Source organism: Leptodactylus fuscus, chromosome 2, assembly GCF_031893055.1.
Source record: "Leptodactylus fuscus isolate aLepFus1 chromosome 2, aLepFus1.hap2, whole genome shotgun sequence".
Taxonomy (NCBI): Eukaryota; Metazoa; Chordata; class Amphibia; order Anura; family Leptodactylidae; genus Leptodactylus; species Leptodactylus fuscus.
This window is the reverse complement of record NC_134266.1, coordinates 182,456,748-182,479,532: the sequence shown is the minus strand read 5'-3', so window position 1 is coordinate 182,479,532 and position 22,785 is coordinate 182,456,748. Positions and strand designations below refer to the sequence as shown.

General features: G+C 44.3%; 2 protein-coding genes across 2 annotated transcripts in view; one reads left to right on the top strand and one right to left on the bottom strand.

Moving 5' to 3' along the window:
* Positions 1-6,590: 6,590 nt before the first annotated feature.
* ANKRD10 (ankyrin repeat domain 10) overlaps positions 6,591-22,785 on the bottom strand; it is a 70,256-nt gene continuing 54,061 nt past the window's right edge. The window contains exon 7 of the transcript XR_012715091.1: positions 6,591-6,611. The gene's annotated coding sequence lies outside the window, so the exon portion shown is untranslated. The remainder of the gene's footprint in view (positions 6,612-22,785) is intronic.
* On the top strand, positions 8,600-14,586 carry ING1 (inhibitor of growth family member 1). The gene is made up of 2 exons (XM_075265274.1): positions 8,600-9,217; positions 12,996-14,586. The coding sequence occupies exons 1-2, from the start codon at positions 9,082-9,084 to the stop codon at positions 13,697-13,699; spliced, it is 840 nt and encodes a 279-aa protein (XP_075121375.1). The 5' UTR covers positions 8,600-9,081; the 3' UTR covers positions 13,700-14,586.

The window sequence follows — 22,785 nt, the reverse complement described above, 5'->3', positions numbered from 1 at the left end:
ACATTATGAAAACAGGAGTCATATAAAGAAAACCTCATTTAGATGAAGAGAGAGAAAGAGATTAATAAATAAAGCCTAGTCTTTGCAGAACCAGGACTGTGAGTACAGATCCAACAGTGCCCGGGTTTTCATCCATGTTATCAGATAACACCGGATGGTCTTTTAGAACCTCATGTATCAAGCCCACTGGTGCATTAACAGAACTAGGATCATTAGTGGGTTCCACATCTTCTCAGTCCTCCTTTTGGGCAGGTCACATTTTTACAGTGACTAGCGTGGTTCCACATCAACTTTCCTTCTAATTTGACTGGTCAATGTTGTCAGAAGCACTTGGAAAGGACAATCAAACCGTGAATCATAGCTCTCACGTATCTCTTTACCACCACCCAGTCTCCTGGATTTAGGGAATGTGTTCCCAATACTCAGTTTGGATCTAGAAGAAAACTGTACAGTGAAGTGAACTCTACTATCACTCTTGAAGGTCTCGGGAACCCATACTTGCATACTACTTTAACAGCTTATCTGCAGTTGCTTTTGCGATCGCTTTCTGTACTGTATATGCCTCAGGCCATCAACACACACAAGCACGTACTTATACCTTCCCACCTTTGGTAACTGTATATAGTCAACCTACAATCTCTGAAACAGGTACAAGAACTTTGGATCGTGTTCTTAAGGAACCTTACTTTTTGGCCCATATTGTGCCTATCACATGTCATGCAGGATTGCACGTATCTGGCTGCAGTCGCGCTAAAACCCTGGAGCTGCCTTTGTTTGTTTACCAGGTCACACATGGCTGTTTTTGAGTGGTGCACTTAAGCTTGAGCCATCATTTGGAAACAATATCCCCTCTTACCACTGGCTATCAGGCCTTGTTCACCTTGCTGCTCCCAAGTTGTATTTTCTTCTGGACCAGTTTGGTCTTGCAATGTTTTGAGAACCTGAAAAGAGAGCTGAGAAACTTTCTCTGGTATAGTGATCACTAGTGTTGAGGCATGTTCCCTAGGCTTTTTCTGCAGCTAGTTTGGCGGCACCATCTGCCTTTGCGTTAACTTTACTTTATTTTGTATCAGCCTTGGTGTGTGCCTTGACTTTGACTATACCCACCAGTTCGGGTAGAAGGCCTCCATCAGTTCCTGAACAGCCTGGGAATCCTTTATAGGCTTGCCATTAAACGTAAGGAAGGCTCTTGCTCTTCCAGATCAGACCATAGTCTTATTCTATATTAAAGCCATAGCGGGCCTACCCTCAGCTGTTTTACACCGTTTCAGTGAGGCCTGTTTCCAACTCAGCTTCTTGAGCTGAGGCCTGTGGGGGTAATGGTTCTGCTTGCTTTACCTTGTTTTCAGTGACCACAGCATATCTGGTGCAGGATCCGCCATTTTTTCCAAATCCAAAACATCTATAAAAGAGTCTCAAAATTCAATATTAGCAATAGATTCACATGACCAAATCCTACAATTTCTTGTTGCATCAGGTAAATACAGTTCATCAGAAAATACATTGGTTGTCCTTCCTCCCTTCCCCCCTTGAATCTATTGCTAACAGGGTAGAGGGATGAAGTGTAGCATAAATACGGAAGTCTGAGTCGTCTAGCCATTGAAATGTGCTTAGTCTGGACATGGGACATTATATACCATGTACATTATGACGAGTAAGTACTGTGACAGGGAAGTCCAGTACAATGTCAGCACTTTTCTCCAGGGACAGTTAGACCACAGCTGCAGCCCTAAAACAAGAAGGTTCTCCTCTGGACACCGGGTCTAATCTAGAAGAATAGTACGCTACTGGTCTTTGCTGGTGTGCATGGCTTTGAGTAAGTGCTGCTGTTTCATATATCCACTGTCTACAGCAGGACACAAGGCCTAAAAATGTCCTAAGTTGTGCCACACCATTAGGGGGTGTGAGCTCTTGTATGGCTGAAGTCTAGCACCTGAATGACATACAAAAATAACCTTAGTAAGGCAGAACTGCAGACTCAAATGCTTTACATCCATTCTCTGCTAACAAGCAAGACAGAGATATTGATGCTTGCACACATATCTCCTGCTTTGAAAGCAACAATGTGTTCAAGGTCTAACCATGTACAATTACATGTCTCATTAATATGTTCCAACATTTTTCCAAAAGTCCTCTTCTGAGTCAGGCAACTATTTTAATATTGCCAGCTAAACAGATGGGCTCCAGGGTCTTTACACCATATTTAAAGCCACTCCGCCTTTGAGGGTGTTAATGGACCCTCTTTTGAGGCATTTAGCACCTCCCCCTCCTCACATGGGCTTGGAGTATTTCCTGTAAAACCCTCATATAACACCTTATTTCCATTTGTCGTCTTTCTATACATATATATATATATATATTTATTTTTCTTCATCACTTCCTTTATTACTTTCCTCTATATTTTGCATTGTTCAACTAGTTTATCATCTTTCAACCATCCCCACTGGTCTTCTGAAAGTCTCTGTCGCACCTCCAATCAACCAGGCTCCAAACAATGGTCTCCAAAATCAATTAGATTTCTTTCTGTGTCTCAACTCATCCTCCCAACTAAACAACACACACAGAGCCAGCCGTTATCTCTCCTTCCTGAGTCATCAAACTGGTTAAACTGGTTTAGAAGACATGGTCTAAGTTTAGGCATCTTTCAAACTATCAGAAACGAACTAATTAACAACTCAATGACCTTAGTAAACACACACAACATTGCTGATCAGTGCAGCAGGCAAAAGAAATAGGAGAGCTTTTTTTTTTTTTTTTTAGTGGCCACTGGTCTCCCAATTCACTTGCCACACAACATCTGTTTGACTCTACTCAAATCTTAAGCAAAAACAAAATTTATAGACAATATACATGACTCTACCATACACTTTCTTGCAAATCATAGCCTTCATTCCGTCACTTATAAATTCCTTAAAGTGCGCATTATAAACAAAAGCACAAAACAGACATATGAGTTACTTCTAATGAACTAAAATAATGGATTCTCTACTATACATGTGTACACAAAATCTCTATCTTAGGCCTTCTATTTACAGTACGGGGGGGGTATTTATCCAAACACACTTTCTTACACCAAACTTCAGCTCCTCTAATATACCTCTGTGTATCCACCCCTATTCATTAGCCTGCACTCTGCCTTTCTTTTGTATCCGACACACAGACATGAGGTTTTTTTTTTTTGTTGTTTTTTTTCTTCAGTATGTCTTTGAATTCTGAGAGGAAATCCACACAAACACGGGGAGAACATACAAACTCCTTGCAGATGTTGTCCTGCAAGGCTGCAATGCTAACCACTAAGCCACCGTGCTGCCTATGAACATGGACTTAAAGGAGTCCATCATTGGTGGGGAGTAATGACAGGATCTAAAGTGGCAGAGATACAGTTTTTCCTAACTCTGTGTCCACTGAAGGGACACCTGACTGACAGTCTAACCAGCCTTACCCTCACTGATGGCACTGAGCTATTCTCAATACTGCTAAGAGGGCGTATCCTACAATCCACTGACTATTCAGTGGTGTATTATATACTGGTCAGAAACTCAAAAGACCTCACAATATACAAAAAGGGCAACAACCCTTTTGGGGGCAACAACCCCTATTACAAGAACCTTTTTAGAGGCACCAACCCCTCTAACACTAATGGGCAAGCTCTGATAGGTTGGTCGAGGTATCCGCCTCCTGTAACATCAGTTCCAGGGCACTACCTCCAGGAAGTGATGTAGCTCCTTGCCGTGTGGTTCCTGTGATGTTGTTTCCTGTGATGTCACTTTCTGTGGGTGTGCCAGGTCCTCCCATGCTTTCATGGGAAACCCTGTATAGTCTCCTTGTGTCCACATGTTCAGGCATACACCTGAGCACAGTATAGAGGCCATCTTGTCATGATGTCTGGTACACTGTCAAACGCCCATAACACACAGGAGTGTCTTTGCAGCCTCAATCTTCACAATCTCACGTGTTCATTACAGTATATACATATAGCCTAGTATACAGCTTTGATTTAGTTCTGAACTCCATCCACCCCCAGCCCCTAGATGTGTGAGGGCTTTGGGTTAATTGAATGTTATCTGTTCATGCTCCACAACAGCCTAACTGGTTTTTCCACCTAGAGATGCCCATTGTCTCCAACCAAATGAAGACTGCTCAAGTCAGTTGGGGGAGGAATACTTTCTCCAAAGACAATAGATTACAAGATGCCAGGAGGGCACAAAAAGGCATATTATAGCTATATCCAGATATTGCTGGCATCATCTTGTCACATAATATCATATTCAGTTTGAAACATAAATAGTTATACTGCATTTAGTTTTAAAGATAACAATGTTTTTGTGATTATATATTTACAACCTTCACAGAATTAATACCCTCTCTCCTCTTTTAACCTGTGATTTTCTCCCTTCCTTCCCCCTCTTTCCCACTTACTTTCTTTTATTGCTTGCCTGAACATCTTGTTGTGTAAATATATATAATATATAAATAAGATAATCCTTTAATAGACCCACATTGGGGAAATTTCAGCATGTTACAACAGCATAGTAATACAGATACAGGATAATACACAGTAATATATTACAGAAGTAGACACACATATGCTGAGAAGAGAAGATATACTAGGAGTCCAAGTGCTGAAGGATGATAGTGTAGTATGCGTTGTTATGTGTATACAGTAGGGTAACTTGTACTGTATGATGTCACAGTCTGTGTTGCGTCACAGTACATTGTATACTTGTGGTAGCCTGTTAAAAATTGCATTTTCAATCAAAAAAATTTTTTGGTATTGAGAATCGTGAACCTATACATAGTATCTGCATTGTAGTCCAAATTCTGGTATTATGACAGCTCTAACATTTTATGCAGAAATGAAATGCTGCCACAGTGGAAACATACACTCACCGGCCACTTTATTAGGTACACCATGCTAGTAACGGGTTGGACCCCCTTTTGCCTTCAGAACTGCCTCAATTCTTCATGGCATAGATTCAACAAGGTGCTGGAAGCATTCCTCAGAGATTTTGGTCCATATTGACATGATGGCATCACACAGTTGCCGCAGATTTGTCGGCTGCACATCCATGATGCGAATCTCCCGTTCCACCACATCCCAAAGATGCTCTATTGGATTGAGATCTGGTGACTGTGGAGGCCATTGGAGTACAGTGAACTCATTGTCATGTTCAAGAAACCAGTCTGAGATGATTCCAGCTTTATGACATGGCGCATTATCCTGCTGAAAGTAGCCATCAGATGTTGGGTACATTGTGGTCATAAAGGGATGGACATGGTCAGCAACAATACTCAGGTAGGCTTTGGCGTTGCAACGATGCTCAATTGGTACCAAGGGGCCCAAAGAGTGCCAAGAAAATATTCCCCACACCATGACACCACCACCACCAGCCTGAACCGTTGATACAAGGCAGGATGGATCCATGCTTTCATGTTGTTGACGCCAAATTCTGACCCTACCATCCGAATGTCGCAGCAGAAATCGAGACTCATCAGACCAGGCAACGTTTTTCCAATCTTCAATTGTCCAATTTCGATGAGCTTGTGCAAATTGTAGCCTCAGTTTCCTGTTCTTAGCTGAAAGGAGTGGCACCCGGTGTGGTCTTCTGCTGCTGTAGCCCATCTGCCTCAAAGTTCGACGTACTGTGCGTTCAGAGATGCTCTTCTGGCTACCTTGGTTGTAACGGGTGGCTATTTGAGTCACTGTTGCCTTTCTATCAGCTCGAACCAGTCTGGCCATTCTCCTCTGACCTCTGGCATCAACAACGCATTTCCGCCCACAGAACTGCCGCTCACTGGATGTTTTTTCTTTTTCGGACCATTCTCTGTATACCCTAGAGATGGTTGTGCGTGAAAATCCCAGTAAATCAGCAGTTTCTGAAATACTCAGACCAGCCCTTCTGGCACCAACAACCATGCCACGTTCAAAGGCACTCAAATCACCTTTCTTCCCCATACTGATGCTCGGTTTGAACTGCAGGAGATTGTCTTGACCATGTCTACATGCCTAAATGCACTGAGTTGCCGCCATGTGATTGGCTGATTAGAAATTAAGTGTTAACGAGCAGTTGGACAGGTGTACCTAATAAAGTGGCTGGTGAGTGTATATATGCCACAATAAAATTACATTCTGACATATTGCTTAGCACAACAACAATATTAAAGAAGTTGTCCAGGCACAGTTTTTATATTTTAAATATGCTGGGGGAGGTGGAAAAAAAAAATATGCTCACCTGTCGCCGATGCCTTCCAGAGCGGTCCGCATTCATCTCGATCCGTTGGTATCTTCCGTTGGAAATCCTCATCACATGGGACCGCTGAGGCCAATCAATGGCCTTAGGAAGAGACCCAGGAAGTCACAGCTAGTGACATCACATGCCCTTCACTGAGCCTGATGATTGACTTCAGCAGTCACGTGTAGCAGAAGTTAACAATGAATCGAGAGGACCGGACCGTGTTGGGAGGCAACGGAGACAGGTGAGCATCATTTTTTTTTATCACTGTCCCTGACTGATTTAAAGGGGTTCTATCATTGGGAAAACTCATTTTTAACTAAGCACACACATGCATAGCCTTTAGAAAGGCTATTCCACACACACACACACACATACCTTTTGTATGTAAATTGGTTTTTAAATTAGCCCGTTTTATTCATATGCTAATTAGTTTCCAGCCAGCACAGGAAGTTCCCAGCAGCCTCCTCTCTACTATTCTCTCCTATCTGTGTGTGCAAACAGGAAGCTGAGTTATCATCATCAGCCTGTGCTGTACACATACATAGGAAAGAATAGCTGAGGGTGCACGATGAGACTTCCAGGGTGCACCAAGAGGTTAATTAGCATATGAATAAAAACGCGCTCATTCAAAAACCACTGAGGCGATTTACATACAAAAGGTAGGTGTGGAATAGCCTTTCTAAAGGCTACGCAAGGATGTGATTAGTTAAAAATGACTTTTTGACTTTTCCCAATGATAGAGCCCCTTTAAAGAGGACCTTTCATGTCCTCGGACACATGCGTTTTTATATACCGCTAGAAAATCGACAGTGTGCTGAATTTCCCATTATCTACCCTAGTGGAAGAGCTATTGGTGCATTTACCAAGAGCTCTTCATTGTCAGAAGGGCATTTCTTACAGTCTTTGAAGAACACTCTTCTTGACAGTAGTCTCCGTAACTCTATAGTGTGAGGGGGCGTTCCTTATCATCCAGCGATGACGCTGAGCGGTGACGAATGCCCCCCAGTGCTAGTCTATCTGCTCAAACCTTGCACTGAAGTGAACCGGGGTAAGACATTTTTGCTGCTGGCGAGTCCCATTGCAAAATCCACCATATGAACTTACCCATAATGGGCAGGAGCTGGTGGTCTTACACATTAACCTTCTGCTATTTCTACCCTGAATGGGAACTGAAGCCAACCTGCACACTACATATTACATCACATAGAAGTACAACCAACTACACTGCCAACCAGTGGAGACCTCTGCCAGGTGTGTGTTTGTCCCATCAGACTGGGACCACATGGCCTAATGAAGCGATATAAACAGATGATCCTGTGCTTGAGCAGTTTCCTTTTCTGAGGCCATGATAACTGATAGCTCCCTCCCCATCAGCCGAGCCATGAGGTAGCCACTGAGCGGGAGTCACCTTGCCTGCTTCCACAGGGCACCTCAGTATTAGCTGGCGTCCTCGCCGACACTTTCTTTTCGTGCCTGCTGCATTCTCTGCTCCCACCTCTCTTCCCTCCCCCTTCACACAAATCAAGCCTGGAATAACCGTTCCCTCACGGCTACTGTACTAGGACTTGTCCTTGCTGACTGACTATGGCGCTGCCTGCCCACCATTACTTTTACTAAAGCCCCCATTATCGGGAATAAGTTTACAGCCAGAGGTTGGGAAGGTTCAATGTATTTCTCTCTGTAGCAGTAGGTGGGCGGGTCGAGGGCCGGGCTGTTGGCGTTGTTGTCATGGCTACGCTGAGACCTACCAATCCCCTCCCAGTTCAGCAATTCCCGCCCACCTTACTATAGTAACTTCCGCTTTCACTGCCTGGCTCCGCCCAATGCGGGCGCGCGTTGCGCGTTACCTAGTGACTACTAGGGTTGAAAGATTTGTAGGGCGGCGCGCTTCATGCCCCGCCTACAAATGGCGAGAGGCGGCATCCATTGGCTGACTGTTAGTGACTGGTGGCTTCTGGGATTGATAGTTTTCTAGTGACTAGAGCTGCGCTGTCAAAATGTCATGTCCGCGTGCACAGGCAGGGGAAGTGCACGATAAGAAGTGCACAGCCAATATAACTTTATGTGTATGCACGAAGGTCCTCACAAGTACAGTACTGCCGCCTTATAAATAAACTAACCGGCGACTGCTCCTGGCTGGCACTGCGCATGCTCCCGGTACTCAGCGCGAGGGATGTTTCCCAAGTGTTTATAACTGCTGTGTGAGTGCAGGCGCCGTGCACGGAGCGGACATAACGTGATCTACACAGTGGCCGGCGCCTCGCCGTACGGCTCCACTCACTATCACCCAGCTAGTGACATTAGCCTCGTCCTGCTCTCTCAGCTCCACTCACTTTCATTTCACTGCCTCCCTCGCCAAGAACACTTGATCTTCCTGCCTGCTGCATTCTCCACTCGGAGACCCCTCCTCTTTCCCCACCCCCTTTACACACACACACCCCACAACCTCCTTCCACTGTCTTGTTCCCGAGTTGTCCAGAAAGACAGCCATTCAATCAGCTGCTGAGACTGCTGGACTTTTCTGCCGTGCACTAAGCCCTTGTTTTTCTGCTGCTCTAGCCGGGCATCCACTTGCTGGCGGCTTGATGCCAGACACACGGCGTCTCCTGGCCGCCCAGCAGCTCCCCGAGTGGATCGCCTTTGTTTTTTTCCCCTGCTGCCCCCCATCTCTGCGATCAGCAGCACTGCTTTACTAGTTGGAGGCTGGGGAGGCTGCATTTATTTATTATCTCTCGAGCAGGAGGTGGGAGGAGGAGGTTGTGGAATTGGCAAGTGCCCTCTGAGGACAGATCCTGGAGCTGGCAGGAGCCTGGTGGGGTTGTGCTGGAGACCGGAGAGGCACAAGATGTTAAACCCGACCAACGGCGACCAGACTCACATGGTGAACTATGTAGAGGATTACTTGGACTCCATCGAGTCTCTGCCTTTCGACCTGCAAAGAAACGTCTCTCTGATGAGAGAAATTGACGCCAAATACCAAGGTACGGTGACTGCTGGCATCAGCCTCTGTCTACAGTGCAACTTTTGCTCCTGTTTTGTCTGGCATTTCATGTTGTCTCTCCTCCATATGCATGCTGCTCAGCCATCCTGCATTGTGCTCAGCCTCAGCATGGACAAGTGATCTGTCTGTGTGGATCTAGTTGTAGGGACACTTGTGTATTTGCAGTGCTTGTCATAGGGCGGAACAAAAGGTCCTCTGCCCTCTCTGCGAGGAATAAATAGGCTGCTAAAGTCACCTGAAAGCCAGCCGCTACCCACCCTGCTGCACAAAAGACAGGCTGCCTGTTGTGTATGAGGATGTGAGTGTGCCTGGCAGATTAGCACACAACAACACTGAGGAATGTACAGTCATCAGGATGGCTGTAGTAGTAAGTGCTAGTAGTGGTGGGCAGGGTTTCCTCTGCTTCATCTCTTCTTCATTGTGTTCTCCTCCTCATCCTATTTATTACCTGCCTTCTCCAGGCACCTACCCGCAGTGGGCTCAGGCAGGCTGTGTGTGACTGCAGTTGCCCTCCCTCTCCATTCTTATTACATGGAGTAATCCCTCTGCTGTGCTGCACAGGGCTAGTTTTGGCTTCACTTCGTCTTCCTTGTCACACAGCTGGACAGCTCTGCATTGTCCTACACATACGTAAAGTCCTCTGGGTGAATGTGCACCTATACCATTGTTACTAGCGACACAGCTGCTTCATCTGCGACTGACTGGAACAGAGTTGTTATTTTGCCTGTGATGGAGGAAAGTGTGACATTGTCAGTGCTGTGTGCAACTCCATGCACAAACACTTGGGATGTACATAGACATGTATGTATGTGTGTGTGATGTGGTGGGGCCGCAGTGCGCCGCATGCAGCCCCCTCCTCCCCCGCACCGTATACCGGAGGAGGAGACACCGGGAGCGGGTCACTCGGTTCCCCAGAGACAGCCCTCGTTTGTGGAAATGCGTCACATTCGGGGTGTCTCCAGCTGCCCTCCCTTCTTTGCTTCTCGTTTCTTGGGCTGGGTTTATAAACGTGCTGTATGTGAGCGGTTTCCACACGGTAACTTATTGTGGGAATAGAACCGAGAACCGGTATGAATAGGTAGTAGGAGAGAAGTCACGTCCGGTGGAGGAGTGGAGCGGCACGAGCGTCCTCTGCACTGTTGCTGTGGCCTTGTGTGTGTGTTAGCGAGCTGTTTTGTATGTATAGGAGGAGCGCAAACATACAGTTTAATGTTTATATTGCCACCAGCTACTAAGCCCCACATCTGCTATCTACGCCAGCCGCGCTTTAACCTGGCTCGAGAACACACGGCTGCTTTTATATTGGGGGCTTGAACACGTCATTCTGTTGGTGCCGCCTCTCTGCGCTGATTGGCCGTTACTTTCTACTTTAGAAGGTCCCGGGTGCTGGCTGTGTTGTCATTGGCTGCCGCTTTGCCCCAACTCCTACTGCTGGCCCCGCCTTCCTTCTCGCTATTTAGTAGACCTCTTCACATTCATTTGAATGTCTCTGCCCGCCCGGCGTGTCTGATTGGCTGCCGGTCCTTAGGGGGCGGTCATTAAAGCCAGCTTTTCCTACAGTACAGATATGGGCAGAAAATACAGGAAAGCATATACGTATGTGGCGGCCATGTTTTCTGTGGGCACGATGAGACATTTCCTACCACAATGGCTATTGTTTTGTGTGGGAGATATTCGTTGTCTATATAAGTGTGGGAGACGTTCTTTTCAGTGAGACGCCTCGGTATAGGCGCTCGGCAGGGACAAGCATATAGCCATGTTGCCCGTATTAAGGATGGCTGCTGTAGGCGCTTCATAGCAACCACTGCTCACCAGGAGCCGGCTCCGTAGCCAGCTGTTACTTGTAGACGGTCAGAGCAGTCACAATAGAGATCCCACATGTCCTGTGTCCTCTCTCCTGTGTGTGTGAGCAGAAAGTAGGACAGGTATATTCTTACCATTGCCTATGGGGAAAATGGACGTGTCTGTCTCCATTACGTGTTGCATGCAACTTTTGTTGTTTTCTAGGGAATAATTGAGATTTATTAATAAACAACAAAGATCACTTATAGTATATAAAAAGAATAAACTACACTTTCCGTTTCCTAATCCAGACAAGAAGGAAGTAAAAAATTACAACTACAAAACAATATTTTTTTTATTTATTTTTATGGAGATTTTCATTTGCAAATCGGTTTTTAAACGTAATAACGTTTTGCATATGTTGCCTGTGATGGGATTTCTAGACATCATGGGGATGGGGGACATTGGTAGCAATGTGCTCTCATTTTGGCCGGCTGTTCAGATATATATCATGATACACCTATGTTACAAACAAAGGCCAAAATGAACTTTACCTGCTGCATGTGGCACACACTGTGTGTTTCTATAGGCGACAAAGATGTGTACAAGGCCAAGTGTACATCTGAGGTTAATCTGTTTCCACAGATCCCTCATAGACTTGAGTCCATTCAGGGATCTGTGGAAATAGCCCAAAGTAGTGTCATGTTCTATTATCATGTAATAGATCCGTCACATGGGCGGTTTAAAAAGTTTATGTGAATAGATTCATTATTTTCTAAGGGGCCATCATGAGCTGTCCAATGCTATCTATAAAAACAAAAAACAGCCAGGCCGTAAGGGTGAGTTCGCGCAGCGGATTTGTGATGGTTTTTGAGATGGCATTTTTGCAGTAGATTCCAACTCCAAAAAATTTGATCTGTGAACTGACCTTATGGCTATGTTCACATCTGTGCTGAGGTGTCTTGTGTTCTGGTATCCTGCAGCTGTTAGTTTAAGGCTCCACGTAGCTAGCCGCATCTAAAAAGTGAGGCCGCGGTGCTTCAATTATACCTGTGAAGAAACCACCGACGTTTCCATAGGTATAATTGATATGCTGTGACTTCCAAAACCATTACCATTTTGGAAATCTCTGTGTCCACTGCGTGTATTTTTTCGTAGTGTGCGCATGTGATTTACTAGAACTATGCGGGGACTATAAAATGCTGTGGCTTTTGCCACAGTGATTACACCACGTGCATGTATCACATGATAAAGAATTGCACAATGTGGCATGTGTGAGCACCAAGCAAAGTTTTTGGGGGTTTTTTTTTTTTTGCCATGAGGTCATCTATGGGAGGCTTGTGCTATTAGTGGCACCTGTGGCTGGCTCAAGGCTGAGGGTATTTTGGCTTCTAGCCAGTCACTTTTATGCTTGTATAATTTCTAATATATTAGTGAGGCTCTAAGTACAAGAACCATGCTTACTGCCTAGATACAAAAAAGCCACCATTAAAAGGGTTATCCATTAGCTAATATTGATGGCCTATCTTTAGCATTGGCTCAGAGACAGAGTGGCTCATGGTAATATTTACAGGAGCGGCTCCACTGTCTTGGGTGTTGGACTCTCACAGATCTATTGATGGCCAATCATTATTAGAAACTGGATAAGACTTGCTGCTGCGGAGAACCACCCCCCTTCAACTTTGACCTGTCTGCTGACTTCACTATTGCAGCCTTTGATTTGGTCCTCTATTTCTGCCATCAGTCTGTAAGAAGGGTGGGTGGTTTTGGAGGCCATGGCCAAAATTGGTTTATTACTATTTTGTTATGGAATGCCAGGTAAAGTGGCTACTTAAAGATAATTGGATTGGGAAATGTGATGTGATGCCCCTGGCCCTTAAGGGTAAGAACCACCCTTTGTACTGGCTCTCCAACTAATAAGGGGGGATATCAATCCTTAAACTCCTTTTTCATAACTCTAACTTTTGTCCTTTTAGAGATTCTAAAAGAGTTGGATGACTACTATGAAAAATTCCGACGCGAATCTGATGCAATACAGAAGCGACGCCTTCTACAGTTCATTCAGAGAGCTCTTATTCGGAGCCAAGAATTGGGTGACGACAAGATACAGATAGTTAGTCAGATGGTTGAACTAGTAGAAAATAGGACACGACAAGTGGACAGTCATGTGGAACTATTTGAAACATGTCAGGATCTAAATGACAGTACAAGTAATAGCAGCAAGAACACCCAAGATAAGTCTAAAAATGAAGCTCTCTCTCAGACTGAGAAAACCAGCAATAAGAGATCTAGAAGGCAGCGAAACAATGAGAATCGGGAAAATGCCACCATTAATCATGACCATGATGACCTTACATCAGGAACACCCAAAGAAAAGAAGCCAAAAACATCAAAAAAGAAAAAGAGATCGAAAGCTAAAGCCGAAAGAGAAGCTTCACCTGCAGATCTTCCTATTGATCCCAATGAACCAACCTATTGCCTATGTAATCAAGTTTCATATGGTGAAATGATCGGTTGCGATAATGAAGAGTGCCCAATAGAATGGTTTCACTTTTCATGCGTTGGACTCAACCATAAACCAAAAGGAAAATGGTACTGCCCTGAATGTAGAGGTGAAAATGAGAAAACCATGGGTAAAGCACTTGAGAAATCTAAAAAAGAGAGGGCCTACAACAGGTAGTTGACTAGATGTCCCCAAGGGAAGGAAAAAGCATTGTATTTATTGTCCATTCACGCCTCATGAAGGTGATGAGGTGGCTTTTTTTTTCTTTTCTTTTTTTTGTAACATACCCAAGTCTAGGGATATTCCTGTTACAGTGACAGCAATAACATCACTTTATCCCATGTTTTATGTCTAAAAACCTACCTAGTGAGCTGGTTTATTGTTCATGCCATGCATGTCTTATCATATTCATTGTCTCAGGCCCTTTCTTGAGTAGATGGAGGCTGAGGCCATATCGGTTATGGTGGATGTCTAATGCACTTCTAAAACTTAAAAGCACTGTGTCCATCCACTAGTTTTCTCCCAGCCCATTGTTTAATTTTTCAGTTATGTTTTCACCACTACCTTATGGCGTAAAGTTATGCCACATTATTTTATGATAACAGTGTATATCCCTTTAGATTGACTTTTGTCAGGAGCCACTGCTTTGTAAGTTCTTTCTGTACACCCCTTCTGAAGTATAAAAGTGACCCATGTTCTACGGCTGCATTATTATTCCAACAAACTAGATTTACGACAAGTAGCTTATTTTTGAAAAAAGATGCAAAAATGCATTTTACATGGCAAATATTTTATAAAAAATGCTGGCCTGGGAACCAGAAGAGGCCATTTTAAAGTGATTAACTATGTTTTTTATTCTACCAAACAGTGGTTTAGTAATGATTCACACAGATCAAGCTTTATACAGTCACAGGTATTAGTGAAGCAATCCTGATTTGTATAAATGTACATTTTAAGTGGCATTGCACTTGATGTATTATAATTGGAAATGCAGCTAAATGCCGTTGTATAGCCAATGTGCATTTCCTTCTGTATGTATGAAGATTGTACAGCTGTGATACTTAAATAAATACAGATCTATGAAAAGTTTGGTTTTTTTCTTTTTCATACATGAACCGCATACAAATGAAATAAGTCAATTGAAATAATAGTGCTTTTATTGGAATAACAGCCACTTAGCATTTTACATCATGTAAGACATATAGCAACTGAATGTAAAAGAAAAGACACACAAAGGTGCTAGGCTCATATAAGCACATAGACAGCAAGATGTGTATTCTCCTGGAATTGATATGAAGATGGCACACACCAACTTTAACAACTTGTTGGATGGGTTTGTTGATTCTACTTGGCGGTTAGATGTTAAGATTCAGAAAGACAAGGGAAAAGCAGTCCGATCCCTTTTGTTGGCGCTTCCCTTTTGTATTGTGACATAACACTGAAAGACCTATTATTCAGGTTGCTTTGAGTGTACGAGGTATAATGGATTTCAAAGCCTAACCATACTCTACATCAGCTACAATACACACAAAGTACTGCAGTAGAACACACACACATATATAATATATGTAATCAAAATAATCTGGAAAATCCATCCCTGTAGGGAGTTAAAAAGGGGTGTCATTTCATTGATGTGATGCTTCAGTGGATCAATAAATAATACATGGTAAGTAATATGTAAGTATGTTTTACAATTCCACTTCTTAAAAAGATACTATTTAAAGGGGTTGACCGGGAAAAAAGGAAATTTTTATCCTGCTGTCGCCTCTCTGGGTGCGCATAATCAGTGATGCACGAGCAGTGAGCTATTGCGCATGCATGAACTGGCTAGCTAGGGTAAAAGGGAGGGGGGCAGTGAGAGGTAGGTCTGGTTAGGGATAGCTAGCATTATAATTATGACTGCTGAGGGTGTAGTGAGTGGACTAGCTAAGGAAACAGGGAGGGGGAGTGTGTGAGAAAAGGAGTTAGTGAGTCAGTTAGTGAGAAAGGGAGGCGAAGTGAGGCATCCTGGAATGTGTAGGAAACATAGAAGAGCAAGTTGGGGATGTAAACAAACACAGAGGATGCAGTGCGCTCCCTGAAAATTCCAGAAATCACTCAAAACGCTGCTAAAGGGATTTGGTGGCATTTATTAACGCATTTATAGGACTAACACTGCAGTGTATAGTAGTAGTGGATAGGGTTTAAAGGAATTGCATCTGAAATCTGTGGCCACGTCTGCTTTAGGATGTCCACTACAGATGACTCTAGTGCAGGGGTAGGGAACGTACGGCTCTCCAGCTGTTGCAAAACTACAACTCCCAGCATGCATACTTGCTCTGCTGTTCTTGGAACTCCCATGGAAGTGAATGGAGCATGCTGGGAGTTGTAGTTTCACAGCAGCTGGAGAGCCAAAGGTTCCCTATCCCTGCTCTAGCGGGACCCATCCTTTGTCCTTATAAGCTAGAGAGATGCATGTATTTTGCTGCGTTGTTGGGACCAAAGCCAGAAGTAGATTCAGTAGGAATGAGCAATACAGTGGCGGCCAAAAAAACCCCAGCACTATTTCACAAAAAGTAATGATTGAAGCGAAAATGATTTCTTGTCTTTTTCCATTTCTATCCTCTTCTCTCCTGGATTACGAGTATTTGGCAATTTTGTGCATGTCATGTGACATTTTTCAGTCGATTTTGTAGTAGGAGGTATACATATTGTTTGTAGGGACTCAATTTATACGCATCACATACATTTGACAAAATCCACTGGTGGTGTTTTTTTTGTTTGTTTTTTTTTTTGCCGCCACTGTATATTCCTTCCTTTCTATTTTCCCTTACTTGATAACTTGCTCCTTGTTTAGGCATGATTGAATGCAGGAAAACGTTGCCAAAGCTGAAACACCAAATGTATAAAAAAAAAATTGAAAATGCATAAAAAACATAATCACATCAAGAGACATAATTTAGAAAGGAAAAGACAAAGAGGAGCCAATGCTGCCAAATTGTATGACACATGTAAGGAAGCAATGGGGCCATAAACAATGTGCATCACAGAAGGCAATGTGTCAGTATAAGATGCAATATAAACACAAAGTAATTGTATTAACAAGACCACATAGTCATATAATATTAAAGGGTTAAAGTGAAAAACTTCATCACTATACTAAAAGACATGAGGAAAGGGGTGCAGAAGATAAGCCCAAGAGAATCAGACATCTCCTTACCATGAACAAACACGTGTTACTGTGCGTTGTATGTCCGTTGCCCATAGACCTCAATGTTAAAAAAAATAAATAAATAACGGACACTTGTCCGTTTTTTTCAAACAGACAGAAAAGTCCTGCATGTAAGATTTTTTTTTTTTTTGTCCGCTTGAAAAAACTGATATGGTTGTAAACACACAGACACGAGGTAAAATCCTATTGAAATTAATGGAAATTGCAAACGGACAAGCTAGTGTTCGTTGCTAAAATCTTGAACGGACACCAACGGTAATGTGAATGCCCCCTAAGAGGTTGAATCCACCACACCAGTCACAGCAACACTTGGAAATAAACATACTAATAAATAAAAGCTGAGTACAAAGTGTTACGTATACCTAAAGCATCAGGCTGAAAGTCAACACTGTGCAACTCCCAAAACTACAAGAACAAATAAATTTTATATTAGGAAGAGGTCATGGCTAAAACAAAGCAAATGTTAAAGGAGGTCTGTCAGGTCCAACATGTCTCTGAACCAATGATTGTGCTTCGTTGGACTCTTTAATAGTAGCACAAATACACCTTTCTTAGCACAAACCAATTAGGCAGTGCTATGATAATCATATTTTTATGGATATGCAAATCAGATTGCAAGTGCACTATGGGTGGGGCTTCTCTAGAACCTCAACCCAATTCTGCTCTTTTAGTTGTGAATGACGTTTTCAGAGTCTGCCTGCTTCAATGCTGTCTATAGGCAAATAGCCCAAATCAGCTTTCACCCCCTTTGCACTTGTAGGGTCTGCATCTTGCAGAATTTGCATCTTTACAAAAAAAGTGATAATTTCTGGATTGCTTCATGGGTTTGTGACTACGAAGATATGTTTGTTCTCCTACTGAAGTCTCCTAGGCACTATTATTGGTTTGGGAAGCATTTTGAACCTGAAAAATTCCTTTTAAATCCACAAAAAAAATGACAAATAATAATAAAGCAATTGACTAGTCCAGTATTTCCTGACCTTTTCAGACTTGAGGCACCTCTGGGAAAAAAAATAATAAATTCTCGACGTACCCCAATTTTTACTAAAAGACATAAAAACTATAGACGAACTTACTAATGCTTCCCAGTCGTCCACAGACATCCTATAATTCTCCCTAGTGGACTCAAGGCAAGTGGTAATATTCTCCAGTAGCCCCGGATAAGTAATAATGCTGCCTCAGTGACCCCTTGACAACCAATAATGTTCCCCAGTGGCCCACAGGTAAGTAAATGTGTTCCATTAGCCCCTAGACTAGCAATAACATCCCCCAGTGGCCCAAGGCCAGTAAATAATGCCCCAGAGTGGACCCATGACAACAAGTACTGTCCCCAGTTGCCAGACAATTAATAATGTCCTCCAGTGGCCCCTTGACAACTAATAATAGTCCAAGACAACCCAGGAGCCTTAGGGGGCCCATAAGCACTGGCATCAGTATTGAGATTGCAGATTCCATCTGGCCCATAAACCAAGGAGACCCACAGATTACCCTAACCACACTAAGGTGGATTAAACTCCTTAGCACCCATAACCATCACTATCAAGAATTAGTTGTAGGGCTGAGGTAGGGGGCCATGGACAAAGGATTTCACCGGGCTCACAAGACTTTAGTTATGTTATTGCATTCTGTAGTTGTGCTATATGAATTTAAAAAACAAACAAACAAAAAAACACCCCTTGCCTAGCCACGGTCATTGAGCTCCTCCTGCTTCTTCTCTGAAGATTTGTGCAGCAGGTCTTCAGCACACATTACTGACAGATGTCTGAGTAATAGAGCGGGAAGCTAAAGTCCTGCTGCATCGTTCTGTTCAACAACATTGGCAGCCTAAGGGTGTGTTCACACAGCGCAAAATGTATTCTGTGTGTGAACATAGTGCGCGGCTAGCTGCGACAGAATGCCGATGCAGTGCACTGGCATCCCGTCGCGGCATTCCGCTCCCAATTAGGCCTGAATGAATGGGCCTAATCGGGAGTGAGTCTCATGCAGCGGAATCCGCGGCAAGATAGGTCAGTTCGTTGTTTTTTTTTCCCGCTACTAGCTAACAGAATAAAGAAGCAAGCAGCTCCCATTGAAGTCAATGGGAGCCATTTTGGCAGGCAGATTTTGAGGCAGATTCAGCTTCAAAATCCGCTGCCAAAAATCTCTGTGTGAACTAGCCCTAAGGACACTGATGTAGTTAAAAGGATGCCATTTCCCTACCGATTGGGAATCGCTGGTCTAGTGCAAGTCTATCTTTAGAGTAAGCGGATAGGTCGCACTCATTTTATCTTAAAGCCTAACTAAATTTTTAAACAAATTTCCTCTGGTGTTGTATGAAGCAGTAGCAGTTCTACCTGTACTATTTCTAGAGATATCACTGGTTGAAAAAAAAAAACCCAAACAAATAAATAAAAAACATATCTGCAACCTAAGGGCTAGTTCACACGGGTATTCTGCGTGTGCACATTCTGCCACGGCTCCTGCAACGGGATGCTATGCGCTCCAGATTAGGCCCAAATGAATCGGCCTATTCTGGAGGGTGCTGTTGCGAGGCGGATGCCGCGGCTGAATCAGCTGTGGAATCCACCTGAAGAAAGTGTAGCTCGCTTCTTTTTTCCGCGTGAACAAACTGCTAGCAGAAAAAAGAACGCTAGCGGTCTACATAGACCTTTATTGTGAGGGGGCGGATTTTGAGGCATATTCCGTGCCAAAATACGCTCCCTCTTGCCCTGTGTGAACAAGCCCTTAGGCTCATATGAAGATGAGAATCTCCTCCCTAAAGCACATTTCTCTGTTTTATAAAGCCTGATGTCAGGGATTGAGGCCTCACACAAAATATAGCCGACTGACTTTATGCATACCTCCCAACTTCTGAAGAACTGAAAGAGGGACAAAATGTGTGGCGCGCATAGCGCGCTGTGGCAATTTTAGCCCCGCCCACTTTTTGTTGACTCCGCCCATTCTCATTAATTTTTAATGTGCCCGCACACAGTATAATCCTCCTACAGTCACCCGTAAATTATATGTCCCCCCTCTATCTCTCCCCTAGTTTCATAAACACCCTTCATCTGCCCCCAGTTTCATGTCCCCTCCATCTCTGTCCCCAGATTCATGTCCCCCATCTCTGCCCCCAGATTCATGTCCCCTCCATCTCTGCCCCCAGATTCATGTCTCCACATCTCTGCCCCCAGATTCATGTCTCCACATCTCTGCCCCCAGATTCATGTCCCCTCCATCTCTGCCCCCAGATTCATGTCTCCACATCTCTGCCCCCAGATTCATGTCTCCACATCTCTGCCCCCAGATTCATGTCTCCACATCTCTGCCCCCAGATTCATGTCCTCTCCATGTCTTCCCCCATATTCATGTCCTCTCCATCTGTGCCCCCAGATTCATGTCCTCTCCATCTCTGCCCCCAGATTCATGTCCCTCCATCTCTGCCCCAGATTCATGTCTTCTCCATCTCTGCCCCCAGATTCATGTCCTCTCCATCTCTGCCCCCAGATTCATGTCTCCACATCTCTGCCCCTAGTGTCATGCCATCCTCTCCTTCATCTGCCCCCAGTTTCACGTTCCACCTCAGTGTACACATTACACTTACCTTCTCCTTGTTCCCCCGCCGCTCTCTGCGCGCCTCTCACTCGCACACAGTTGTAGATGCGATGTGACGTCATCACATCGTGTCTACACAGCCAGTAGGCGGCGTGCAGCGGCGAAGCAAGGAGCTGAACTGTGACAGCTCCTTGCTTCAGCCGCGTATGTGTTCAACTCAGATCTGCGACTCATCTCCTCTGGACGCAGATCTGAGTTGAAATTGGGACATACCTCCCTCCAACCGGGACCGCGGGACACGTGACCGAAATCGTGAATGTCCCGCGGAAATCGGGACGGTTGGGAGGTATGCTTTATGCCAGTACTATATAGGAGCAATGTGACCGTCTACAATCACACAGAGGATGTTACTCTCCATAAAAAAAAAAAAGTATAAAAACAACGGACACCTAACTATAGTCTATGTGGTCCGCATGTAACCATTATTTTAACTGTCCGGCTCCCCATCGTCCGGGTACCCCAGCGGAACTGTGTGCAGATATGAACCTAGCCTACACCTGTTTGAGGCCAGCCTAATTCTAGCTCAGTCTCTTTCCTACTCACTATCGTACACTCTCCTCCTTGACTGTCCCTTCCCACTCCCTCCACCAGAGGCTCCTAATCATGGGTCATACCACCCGCTCAGCTCAAAACCCATATGGTTTGCTCAGTAAAAGGCACGCCTGCATATTAAAGAGGACCTTTCACCATATCTGGGCACATGCAGTGTTATATACTGCTGGAAAGCTGACAGTGCGCTGAATTCAGCGCACTGTCGGCTTTCCCGATCTGTGCCCGGTGTGAAGAGCTTACGGTCCGGTACCGTAGCTCTTCTATGGTCAGAAGGGCGTTTCTGACCATTAGCCAGGAACGTCCTTCTGCCTCGCGGCGCCAATCGCGCTGTGCTGTGAGAGCCGGGAGGAACGCCCCCCCCCCCCCCCCCCACCTCTACTCACAGCGCTCGTTTATAGACTAATATTATCAGGAGAGGGATAATACAGTACAGCGCGATTGGCGCCGCGAGGCAGAAGGACGTCTCTGGCTAATGGTCAGAAACGCCCTTCTGACCATAGAAGAGCTACGGTACCGGACCGTAAGCTCTTCACACCGGGCACAGATCGGGAAAGCCGACAGTGCGCTGAATTCAGCGCACTGTCAGCTTTCCGGCAGTATATAACACTGCATGTGCCCAGATATGGTGAAAGGTCCTCTTTAAATGTACACAGCGGTATCAATGCTATACATACAATAAAATCCATTCTCTAATTTTTGTAGTGCTCCTAGTGGGACACTACAACTCCCCTCTGTTTTGTCCAGGGAGAACTACTATAGGCAATATTTATGATTTGTTTACAAAAGAAACAATAGAATGCATATAGGTTAAAACATTTACCAGATAATCAAGTGCAATGTGTGTGTGTGTGTGTGTGTGTGTGTGTATACATATAAATATTGCCAGATAAATAATATGCTATATTTGTTTTTGTTTTGTTTTTTATATGTCATATTCGTAGTGTCCCAGAGGGAGAGGGAATTTTAATATATATATATATATATATATATATATATATATATATATATATATATGTATATATATATATGTATATATTAAAATTCCCTCTCCCTCTGGGACACTACGAATATGACATATAACCTGCCACCATTCTTCAAATGGGCCAGTCACCTGGCCACCGAATACACCAATGCGGCTAACCGACCCGAAATCAAGGAACTGCTCACAAACTTCTATATGAGTTCCTACCAGCCAGACCAACAAGGGGTCACCCGAGCAGTGAAGGACTTCAGTAACATCCTGTACACCACGGCAGGACTAGCAGGCCTGAAACAGACAAAGCCCAAGAGACCGACTAACAAACAGTCTCACAAATGGTTTGACAGCGACTGCAAGGCTCTACGCCGTTCTCTAAGGGCAGCCTCCAACCAGAAACACAGAGACCCCAACAACAGAGAGTCGAGGGAAGCCTACAACAATCTATGCAAGCAATACAAAGGCACCCTCATAGAGAAGAAACAGAGGTACCTCTCCCACAAAATAGAGCAACTAGAGGACTCCCTCCAGGACAGCTCATTCTGGGAGACCTGGCACCTCATGGGCACAAAGCCCAAGAAAAACTCTCTCCACATCCAAAATGGCAATATCTGGCTCAACTACTTCAGAGGTCTCTACAAAAACATCTCAGAAGAAGAACTAACTCCAGAACAGCAACAGATAATCACCAAAATGAGGGACATGGAGAAAGCCATCAAAGACTTCCAGAACCCTCTGGACTCGACAATCACCATAAAAGATGTACAGGAAAGAATTGTCCTGCTGAAAGGCAAAAAGGCCAGTGGCCCTGACGGCATCCTACCAGAGATGATCAAATACAGCCCTCCAGCAATACACGCGGCACTGGCAAAGCTATTCACCCTCGTGCTCAATGCTGGACACTTCCCCGAAGACTGGAACAAAGGCCTCATA

Excerpts from the sequence above, each read along its gene's own strand:
- ING1 (XM_075265274.1), top strand. The coding sequence starts at position 9,082 with ATGTTAAACCCGACCAACGGCGACCAGACTCACATGGTGAACTATGTA. Across the intron at positions 9,218-12,995 it reads AATTGACGCCAAATACCAAG|AGATTCTAAAAGAGTTGGAT; the intron begins GTACGGTGACTG and ends TTGTCCTTTTAG.